A 12,022-nucleotide genomic window follows, 5' to 3' on the forward strand; every position below is an offset into this window, starting at 1 on the left:
TCCACACTTAGCATTTAGTGACGAGGCACATTCCATTTAAATGGAAAGGTGAACCATCATTATGTGAGAATATTGGATATGGAACAACCACATAAAGTTGTACAACATGAGAGGGACTCTCCAAAATTTAATGTGTTTTGTGCAGTTTCACAGGAAAAGGTGTATGATCCATTTTTCTTAGCCGAGAACACTGTTACAGCAAGCACATATCTCGATATGCTTGAGAACTTTCTTTTCCCGCAGTTGGAGACTGGTTCGAATGAATTCATTTACCAACAGGATGAGGCACCGCCTCACTGGCATCTGGAAATGCATGAAGTTTTAAATCAAAGGTCTTCCGGCGTAACATAAAGCGCCGGCACGTCGGCCTGAAACGTTACATCAGAGAAGGCTGTGAGATGATGCCAGCCAATAGTATTCTGACTAGGACGACACCACGATAGGAGCGGCCCCTATACGAAGAGAATATAAGCGCCGTTCCGCCAAGCAGCGGCCGAACGATACAGACATCCAGAAGACAGATGGCTGATGCATCGTTTGTCCCGGGAGCTACGCCGCCGAGCTGAAGAATGGAGGAAACAAAGATGGACGAAATGTATCTCCAGACTAGGGAAGAGTGGCAACTTGTCAGGGCACTACGCGAACCGAGACCACCAAAGAGAGCAATACGCGGCCCCGATTGCCTCTTATACGACTCTCTTGACCAAGCTGAATTGTATGCCGACGTATATGAACACCACATGACAGCTCCGCCCCCACAGGATGCAGAGAACGCAAGGGAAGAGGACCGTATCCGACAGCGAATCGCCGACTTCCGCCAACTCCCCACGCAACAGAGGCTTGATCTTAGCACTCCCGCTGAAGTTAGAAAACTCATCAGGTAGACGAACAACTCGGCGCCTGGCAAGGATTCTGTGACAAAAGCCGATCTTAAGCATCTTCCGAGAAGGGCTATCGTTCTCGTAACTTTAATATCAACAGCGGTTTATTCAACGGCTACTTCCCTGCAGACTGGAAGACGGTGAAGACGATTCCTATTCCCGAAAGAGGAAAAAGCCCAACGTTGCCAGACAGCTGCCGCCCGATTAGTCTATTGTCCACACCCGGCAAAATATTGGTATGGGTGCTGGTACAGCGTCTCAAAGACTATCTGGAAGCAAATAACATCATCTGCCACGAACAGTTTGGCTTTCAGCCACGGTTATCGGCGGTGCTTCAGCTGCTTCGGATCACATTTTTTTTAGAGTCCATACAGCTCAACCTGAATAGACGGAACTCCACAGTTGGAGTTTTCCTAGATATCGAAAAGGCATATGATCGAGTGTGGCATGCTAAGCTTATAGTCAAAGTAGTCGATCAAACCCGTCTCCCGACTGCTGCATCAAGCTGATTGATAGCTTTCTGCAGGACAGGCGTCTGTTTGTACAAATAGTTGGGAAGAAATCAGCACTGAAACTGTCTCATCTGGCATCCCACAGGGAGCGGTGATACGGCCATGCCTGTTTAATTTCTATATTAACGACATGCCCACCATTCAATACGTCACCGCCAGTCTGTACGCCGATGACACAGCTTTCCTAGCCTCTGGAAGGAACATCGAACAACTTGTCAACAGGATGCAGCGACAACTTTCCGTCACCAAAAATGAGCAAAGAGCAACAAAATTACCCTAAAACCTACGAAAACTGGAGAAATACTGTTTACGAAGAAACGGCCTGGACTGAGGACGCGACTTGCCATCAATGGACAGGCCCCTGGACTACGACGACGAAATACCTGAGAGTAATACTCGGTAAAGGGATGGCTTTTACCCCACACATACGAGGTAGAAAATTGAATACTACGAAGATGATCCGGGCAGTCACGCCGTTTTTCGCGACAGCAATCTAAACCCGTCAAAGAAGTTAAAACTTTATAGAGGTACGGTAGAACCCTCCCTGCTGTACGGCTCGGCGTCTTGTGGAACAACATGCGACTCTAATATACGCAGTTTGCAACCACTACAAAATCGGTGGTCGAAGTGGAGCCTAGGCGCCCCAGGGTGCGCCAGGACGAAAGAAATACACGAGCTGACTGGAGAAAAACACGCCGCTGAGAAGATAAAAGACTAGGCGACGCGAATTTTTCATAAATTACGACTATCGGTAAATGTCCGCCAACTTGCGGATGTAGGCCAGGCCCTACCACGACATTGGCACAAATACACGGCGGCCCGAGCCATTATTGTACCCCCACAGGACCTTCAAAGATGATGTAATCTTCAGTTATTCGGTATTTTACATGCAAATAGTTACTGTCACTCACTCTTACAACTACCTAACCAACACCTTCACAGGACTCAAGGACCCACAGAGAGCCCAAGTCCCTTTGCAAGCGAATACACAATAAAGTGAAACTATTTCTCACACCTTGTCACTCCAGAAGAAGAAATAAATCACTTTTTGGACACAACATGCCACAAAAAAAGCAAACAAACAAACAAACCAAAGCCGCGGCCGCAGTGGAAGACGGGCCGTGATATAAACGCTTTAGCCGTGACTTGTGAACTGTACTATTTGCTTGCATGGGAATTTTATATATCGAAGGACATTGACTATTTGCATGTCGCCAATTGCTACCGCCCCATCTTTGTAAATACGCAGTGTTAAGTATTGTCAATTTACTTTAGTGTAATAAAGACCATTAATATGATTACTTGAATTGTTGTCTAGCAATCCAGCTAGCAATCCTATGCACACTATGTTAGACGAGTGGGCAGGACACGAGAAAAGGACTACTGAACGACGGATCGGTCGCACTAGACCAAATGATTCAGCCTTCCATTACTGGCCTCCAAGGTCACCGGACCTGACTGTATGTGATTATTTCTTGTGGGGGTTTATACAGGGTGAAGCAGAGGAAACGCATGTTTTTTGAACTGCTAGTACACGACGACAAGAGGGAGTATTGACCTTGAATGAATGTTGGCAGACTGCCCATATAATGCAGTTTCAGTCGTTATGGAGCATTGGAGTGTAGAGCATCGTGTGTTCGCTGTCGAGCAGTAATTTGGAAACAATGATTCCGTAGTCTCAGTGCAATGTCTTTTCCGTCAAAATTTTAGAGTTGGGCGTCGAGGTGCAGTGCCTGATCGAAATACCGTACTCCGATGGGTTGCAGCGTTTAGAAGTACTGGATCTGTGATGAAAAAAAAACCAGCTGGTCTTCCCCGTTCAGTTCGTACTCCGGAAAATGTAGACCGAGTGAGAACGACAGTTCTTGCTAGTCTGAAACGATCGGCTAGACGACCGGCTCTAGCGCTTTTTATGTCACGTCGTTCGCCTCACCGCATCTTACATGATGATCTTAAGTTTCACCCGTACAAGATAATGATCGTCCAGCAGCTTAGTGAAGGGGATTTTGTGCAGCGCAGAGAGTTTTGTCGCGTAATGGACGAAATTTTTACGGGAGATGCAGATGCTATGGTCTTCATGAGTGATGAAGCACATTTTCATGTAGACGGTTACGTCAATGTTCAAAATTGTCGGTATTGGGCGCTGGAGAACCCATATAAATTACATGAAAGACCTCTTCACAGTTTAAAAGTAAAATTTCAAAGATGGGGATTGTTGGACCCTATTTTTTTAAAGAGGAAGGAACTGCAGTTGCTGTGACATCAGCTGCTACGTTAAAATGTGAAACAACTTTCTTCGTCAGAACTTGAGAGGAATATGGTTTCAGCAGGACGGTGCCACAGCTCACACGGCGAGAGCATCCATGGAAGTGGTTCGACAAATGTTCCCAGGACATGTTATTTCGAAATAGGGTGATGTTTACTGGCCCCCTCGCTCACCCGTCGTTATGCGACTCCTTTTTGAATGGCTCTGAGCACTATGGGACTCAACTGCTGAGGTCATTAGTCCCCTAGAACTTAGAACTAGTTAAACCTAACTAACCTAAGGACATCACAAACATCCATGCCCGAGGCAGGATTCGAACCTGCGACCGTAGCGGTCTTGCGGTTCCAGACTGCAGCGCCTTTAACCGCACGGCCACTTCGGCCGGCGCTTCTCCTTTTTGTGGGGATATTTAAATCAAAAGGCTACATGAACAAAGCTCGCACAATCGATGAGCTGAAAAATTCCATTCATCAGGAAACTGAAGCCGTGCCCAATGAAATGTTGGAGAGAGACATGCTTAACTTTGGGGAGAGGATCCAAATTTGTATCCAGCAAGAAGGACGTCATCTCCAAGACATTATTTTTCGAACCTAATTAAAATATATAAATTTCAAAACTGCTTTAAAAAATCTATCACTTAATGCTTGTTTTTATTATTTTTATCGATCCGTGTCCCAGCCATTCAATAGTGAAAAACATGCGTTTCCTCTGCTCCACCCTGTAGAAGACTATTTATGTGCCTCTGTTACCAACAACAATGAATGAACTGAGATATTGCGTAACAGCAGCTATGGAAGCTGTACTCAAGACATGCTCGCTGCAGTGTAGGAACAATTTGAACACCGCATTGACATATGCCATGCATCTCAAAGGGCGTATATTGAAAAATATCAAAACGTATGAAAAAAAAAAAACTTTTTGAGTTTTTCATTGATCAAAAACCTAAATTCATTGTGTATGTTTATTAGTTTCAGAAATATACCGGTAGACGTGCCAAATCGGATGATTCTTTTTGATACATCTTGTAGTGTGCACGTGGTCAGATATACAAACACACTAGAAGATATACACAATGTATTGTAAACAAATGTGAACCGATTGTGTAAAACCCCACCCGTTGATTGTCCGATTTTTGCGTGTGTCGCTCGCCCCTGACAAACGACTTACAGAGAAATTGGGAGTATAACTGTACGCTAAAATGGATAACGCTAGATTTAAATGTGGCCCTGTCACCCCTAATTAATCTGCGGTGGTAGTGTTGACGATAAATCACACCTATTTTTACTTCAAAACATGAACGATCACGAACACTTTCGGTGTTCAATGACATCAAACACATACACAAAAATAAAATAAAGCAAAAGGGTGAATTCAGGATCAACTACTGAAAGTAAAGGCTCTACTGAACCACAATAATTTTATTATAACCTTCAGATCAATGCTGAATAAAACACAATGAACAATTTACAAATTATCCTCCTAACTGGCATTGGCAGTAACTGTGTTAAAATCGGTCCAAAACGCGATCTCTTATAACATACACTCCTGGAAATGGAAAAAAGAACACATTGACACCGGTGTGTCAGACCCACCATACTTGCTCCGGACACTGCGAGAGGGCTGTACAAGCAATGATCACACGCACGGCACAGCGGACACACCAGGAACCGCGGTGTTGGCCGTCGAATGGCGCTAGCTGCGCAGCATTTGTGCACCGCCGCCGTCAGTGTCAGCCAGTTTGCCGTGGCATACGGAGCTCCATCGCAGTCTTTAACACTGGTAGCATGCCGCGACAGCGTGGACGTGAACCGTATGTGCAGTTGACGGACTTTGAGCGAGGGCGTATAGTGGGCATGCGGGAGGCCGGGTGGACGTACCGCCGAATTGCTCAACACGTGGGGCGTGAGGTCTCCACAGTACATCGATGTTGTCGCCAGTGGTCGGCGGAAGGTGCACGTGCCCGTCGACCTGGGACCGGACCGCAGCGACGCACGGATGCACGCCAAGACCGTAGGATCCTACGCAGTGCCGTAGGGGACCGCACCGCCACTTCCCAGCAAATTAGGGACACTGTTGCTCCTGGGGTATCGGCGAGGACCATTCGCAACCGTCTCCATGAAGCTGGGCTACGGTCCCGCACACCGTTAGGCCGTCTTCCGCTCACGCCCCAACATCGTGCAGCCCGCCTCCAGTGGTGTCGCGACAGGCGTGAATGGAGGGACGAATGGAGACGTGTCGTCTTCAGCGATGAGAGTCGCTTCTGCCTTGGTGCCAATGATGGTCGTATGCGTGTTTGGCGCCGTGCAGGTGAGCGCCACAATCAGGACTGCATACGACCGAGGCACACAGGGCCAACACCCGGCATCATGGTGTGGGGAGCGATCTCCTACACTGGCCGTACACCACTGGTGATCGTCGAGGGGACACTGAATAGTGCACGGTACATCCAAACCGTCATCGAACCCATCGTTCTACCATTCCTAGACCGGCAAGGGAACTTGCTGTTCCAACAGGACAATGCACGTCCGCATGTATCCCGTGCCACCCAACGTGCTCTAGAAGGTGTAAGTCAACTACCCTGGCCAGCAAGATCTCCGGATCTGTCCCCCATTGAGCATGTTTGGGACTGGATGAAGCGTCGTCTCACGCGGTTTGCACGTCCAGTACGAACGCTGGTCCAACTGAGGCGCCAGGTGGAAATGGCATGGCAAGCCGTTCCACAGGACTACATCCAGCATCTCTACGATCGTCTCCATGGGAGAATAGCAGCCTGCATTGCTGCGAAAGGTGGATGTACACTGTACTAGTGCCGACATTGTGCATGCTCTGTTGCCTGTGTCTATGTGCCTGTGATTCTGTCAGTGTGATCATGTGATGTATCTGACCCCAGGAATGTGTCAATAAAGTTTCCCCTTCCTGGGACAATGAATTCACGGTGTTCTTATTTCAATTTCCAGGAGTGTATATACGAAGATCCACTACACTCCAAAGTACTGTGAAAACAGCAATTGCAATTGATCCAACTATTTAACGTTACTCCTAACACAGGCCGAAGCGGGAGCGATCTCACCATAATATTCCTGTTGTAGCGGCCGTCTCCGACGGCGACGGCGCGGTCGTGCGATCGTCGTGTGGCGCTCGGAAAGTACAATCCTACAGTATTCGAGCACCAGACTGCTGTCTGTAAACTTCTCTAATTGCTACAGTGTTTCCGTCAGCAATGAGATGGCGTGGTTAACGTCGTCTCTGAACGAAAGACCAAGAGGGGAGACGACTTCGCTAACGTCCTATCAGTACGAGAACCCAGAACGGAAGACCTCTACCGAGAGTCCAGCAAGATCGCTCTTCACCTTTCTTTTCTCACCTCAACTTTCACCGAGCGAATCACATCAGTAGCAGCTCTCAAAATACCCAGTTTGCCAGTGCCGACCAATGCACGGCCTGGGAATAGAACTCTTTTCCACAATTCTTTTATTTCTACAAATTTCACAAGTAAACTCCGCCCTCACCGGCTGGGAAGAACCACAACTGTGGGCAATAACACGTTTACTGAAAGTTTTCTCCCAAGAGACCACTCGAGATTTTCCCGGCAAGATTCCCCATCGTAGCGAACACAGATTCTTGCATTGAAAGTTTGTTATTCGGAACTCCTGGCCTGCCCCACTTGAGTTACTCGAAGGCATAAAATTAGTGGGACATAGGCGAGAGCACCCACAGGAAAGCCCGTCCAGCTATCCACTGCTCTGTTTCGGTAAACACTTGAACACCTGCAGCCGCACATCCCTCAGAGGTTGGCGACCGCTGTGGCCTCTCTAAACGGATTACAGAAATCCCTCAGTTCATCATTCATACCGTTAGGCTGTGGCCTTAGGCGGCTAGGCGAGGACGTAGCCGAGCTCTGTCTCGCGTACTGCCTTTCCACGAAATCTTATAGTTACAATATCGCGGGATTCTCGCGTGCCGATGCGTTTCCACATAGATTTCATACACCGTAATTTAAAGTGTTACTCCAACAAAACCTAAAGTGTCACGTTAAATGGACTCACGTAAGGTGCAAGGCCGTTGCCATCTTACAATTGCTACAGCCGCGCGGGATTAGCCGAGCGGTCTAGGGCGCTGCACTCATGGACTGTGCGGCTGGTTCGAGTCCTCCCTTGGGCATGGGTGCGTGTGTTTGTCCTTAGGATAATTTAGGTTAAGCTTAGGGACTCATGACCTTAGCAGTTAAGTCCCATAAGATTTCACACACATTTGAACATTTGATTGCTACACTTACAGCTGAAGGAATGAGGCCTAGTCGAGCGGAACGGTATTAGGTAAAGGCAAATCAGTGTTGTTGCGGGTACTCATCAGCTCCCCTCTATGCGAACAATGCGTGAAATACACAACAGGGGCCATAACGAGCGTATGATTGAATACTGAAAACGATATCCCTATTCTGACCACAAATCCATAGTTGCGATCGAAAACTTTTGGCTGGTAGTGTGTAGTTGATATTTAGCAGAGAGCGGTGGGGCCAGGCGAGTGCTTACTGACGTGTCACCTCGTGTGTCGAGTGCAGCGGCAGGTGGCGGGCACGGAGGCGCTGCCCGCGGTGCGCGAGCTGAAGCTGCGCGTGATCGCCCGCGAGACGAGCCTGCAGCGCCTCAGCCTGTACGTGCCCGCGCTGCGAGAGCTCAACCTGGACGGCTCCTGCCTCTCCTCGCTCAGGTACAGTGCATACACCACTGGCCATTAAAACTGCTACACCAAGAAGAAACGCAGATGATAAACGAGTATTCATTGGACAAATATATCATACTAGAACTGACACGTGATTACATTTTCACACAATTTGGGTCCATAGGTCCTGAGAAATCACTACCCAGAACAACCACCTCTGGCCGTAATAACGGCCTTGATACGCCGTGGCATTGAGTCAAACAGAGCTTGGATGACGTGTACAGGTACAGCTGCCCATGCAATTTCAACACGCTACCGCGGTTCATCAAGAGTAGTGACTGACGTATTGTCACGAGCCAGTTGCTCGGCCACCATTGACCAGACGTTTTCAGTTGGTGAGAGATCTGGAGAATGTGCTGGCCAGGGCAGCAGTCGAACATTTTCTGTATCCAGAAAGGCCCGTACAGGACCTGCAACATGTGGTCGTGCATTATCCTGCTGAAATGTAGGGTTTCGCAGGGATCGAATTAAGGGTAGAGCCACGGGTCGTAACACATCTGAAATGTAACGTCCACTGTTTAAAGTGCCGTCAATGTGAACAAGAGGTGACCGAGACGTGTAATCAATGGCACCCCATACCATCACGCCGGGCGATACGCCAGTATGGCGATGACGAAAACACGCTTCCAATGTGCGTTCACCGCGATGTCGTCAAACACGGATGCGGCCATCATGATGCTGTGAACAGAACCCGGATTCATCCGAAAAAGTGACGTTTTGCCATTCGTGCACCCAGGTTCGTTGTTGAGAACACAATCGCAGGCGCTCCAGTCTGTGATGCAGCGTCAGGGGTAACCGCAGTTGTGGTCGCCGAGCTGATAGACCATACTGCTGCAAACATCGTCGAACTGTTCGTGCAGTTGGTTGTTGTCTTGCAAACGTCCCCGTCTGTTGACTCAGGGAACGAGACGTGGCTGCACGATCCGTTACAGCCATGCGGATAAGATGCCTGTCATCTCGACTGCTACTGATACGAGGCCATAGGGATCCAGCACGGCGTTTGGTATTACCCTCCTGAACCCACGGATTCCATATTCTGCTAACAGTCATTGGATCTCGACCAACGCGAGCAGCAATGTCGCGATACGATAAACCGCACAATGCAAGTCCTCCAGCGCTTACAAAGTGCGTAAATTCCTTTAGAAAAAAATTCTTTTGGTAGACCGCGCAACCACTCATGCAGTGCGTCGCGTACCTCTTCATCAGAACGGAACTTCTTTCCTCTCATTGCGTCTATGAGTGGTCCAGACATATGGAAATCACTTGGGGAAAGGTCTGGTGAGTATGGTGGATGAGGAAGACACTCAAAATGCAGGTCTGTGATTGTTGCAACTGTTGTACGGGCAGTGTGGGGCCTTGCATTGTCATGTTGCAAAAGGACGCCTGCTAACAGCAATCCACGTCGCTTTGACTTGAAAGCAGGCCGCAGATGATTTTTTAGGAGATCTGTGTATGATGCACTGGTGACACTGGTCCCTATAGGCACGTAATGCTTCAAAATGACGCCTTTTTCGTCCCAAAAGAGAGTCAGCATAATGTTCCCTGCTGATGGTTCTGTTCGAAACTTCTTCGGTTTTGGTGATGAGGAGTGGTACCATTCCTTGCTCACTCTCTTCGTTTCCGGTTGGTGGAAGTGAACTCAGGTTTCGTCCCCAATAACGATTCTTGCAAGGAAGCCATCACCTTCTCGTTCAAGCGCCGAAGAAGTTCTTCACTAACACCAACAAGTCGTTCTCTCATTTCAGGAGTCAGCTGCCGTGGCACCCATCTTTCAGACACTTTGTGAAACTGGAGTACATCATGCTCAATGTGGTGTACTGACCCATGAATAATCTGTGAGCATGCTGCAACGTCATTCAGTGTCACTCGGCGGTTTCCCTTCACTATGGCTTCAACTGCTGCAATGTTCTGTGGAGTCACAACTCGTTGTGCCTGACCTGGACGGGGAGCATCTTCCACTGAAGTCGCACCATTTGCCAACTTCCTACTCCATTCGTAGACTTGCTGCTGTGCAAACATGCATCACTGTACTGAACCTTCATTCGTCAATGAATTTCAATAGGTTTCACACCTTCAATACGCAAAAATGGAATAACAGAAAGCTGTTCTTCCCTGGTGCAAGTCGCAAGTGGGGCGGCCGTCTTTCTGCTGATACTGCGACGGTATTTGTACATCTGCACTATGTTGCCACCCACAGGCCATTCTGCATGCTGTTTGTAGCACGCTTACCAACCTACAGGATAACGGCGCGAAATTTCGATTTGTTATTACAAATTTAATATTTTCATTTGACTCGCCCTCGTATGTAGGGTACAGTAACTGAGGTTTTCAACATACTGAGACATGTAATCCGTGGCCAGAAATATCAAATGCATCTACACACACTGTCTGCTCCAAGCCTCCTTTATGGAGTGAGAATAATTCTACAATCGGTGTCATATACCCCACTCCTCTCCCTTTCCTGTTCTATTCGTCCGGTGAAGTTTGGAAAAGACGACTGTCGCTAAGCCTCAGTATGAGTTCCAATTTCTCTGATTTCTTTTCATCGGATTTATTTTACGAGACATTTATCGGAGGAAGTAATATGTTGCCTCACTTTTTGCAACTACGCTCTCAAAAGTTTAAGCCTGAACCTTTAAGTGATGTACAACGCCCTCTTACAGCGTCGACCACTGTAGTTTGATGAGGATCTCTGTAACACTGTGGCACTTACTAAACGGATTAGTGCAGAAACATGCCGCTCTTCGTTGGACCTTCTGTGTGTCTTGTGTTGATCCTATCTCATAATGGTTCCAGTACTACGAGAAATACTCAAGAATCATTCGAAAGATCCTTTTTAAAGCCATTACTTCGTGGACAAACTACATATCCTTATGATTCGTCCGATAGATCTCAGCCTGGAATTTCTTTTTCCTGCAGTGGGTTATGCGATTATTTCACATTAGGTCGCTCTACTCCAAGCTATGTTACTCTTGTTACTGTCTCCTGTGATTTGTTGCCAATACTGAAATCGAACAGTAACTGATGTATCCGTCTACTTGTGCATAGTACGTTACATTTATTTACGTTGAATGTCAAGTGATAGATCCTGCACCAACTGTCGATCCTCTGCACTCCTTTCTACATTTCGCTACAGTATTGTGGTGTTGCAACTTTCCTATAGACCACAGAACCCTCCATTAACATCCTCACGGATGTTTTGACATTATTACTAGATCATTTATGTACTAAAAGATAAAAAGCAGCTACCGTATAAAACTTCCTCGGGGTTCTTCCGGTTGCATCTGATTATTTTACTGTCTAAGAACGACATCTTTGTTTCTATCTGCGAGTAAATTTTGAATCTGGTCGTAAATCTGACCCGATACTCGGTAAGCTCGTATTTTGTTCACTAAACGACAGTGAAAATCTGTATCGAAGACCTTCCGGAGATTCGAAGTCTCTGCATTCAACCCATTAGCTCAGGCAAAGTAAATTGCCAGAGTAGTTTTATTTGACAGTTGCAGTCAAACAGCACCCTCAAACGCTGTCTCCAGAGTTTCCAGGAGCGACCATCAGCTTCGTTACAGAACGAGTAACGCTGAACCATTTTCTGTCTAACCCTGTGTGAGATTCCATATTTCCTTCGTATGGAACAAAAC

At 47.4% G+C, this 12,022-nt stretch overlaps 1 protein-coding gene across 1 annotated transcript in view; it reads left to right on the plus strand.

Moving 5' to 3' along the window:
• The window catches only part of LOC126095481 (leucine-rich repeat-containing protein 56), a 96,809-nt gene that overhangs the window by 9,056 nt on the left and 75,731 nt on the right, over positions 1-12,022 (plus strand). Inside the window, exon 2 of the mRNA XM_049910272.1 lies at positions 8,221-8,369. Coding sequence (XP_049766229.1) covers positions 8,221-8,369 — 149 coding nt within the window. The remainder of the gene's footprint in view (positions 1-8,220; positions 8,370-12,022) is intronic.

This window comes from Schistocerca cancellata, chromosome 8, assembly GCF_023864275.1.
Source record: "Schistocerca cancellata isolate TAMUIC-IGC-003103 chromosome 8, iqSchCanc2.1, whole genome shotgun sequence".
Taxonomy (NCBI): Eukaryota; Metazoa; Arthropoda; class Insecta; order Orthoptera; family Acrididae; genus Schistocerca; species Schistocerca cancellata.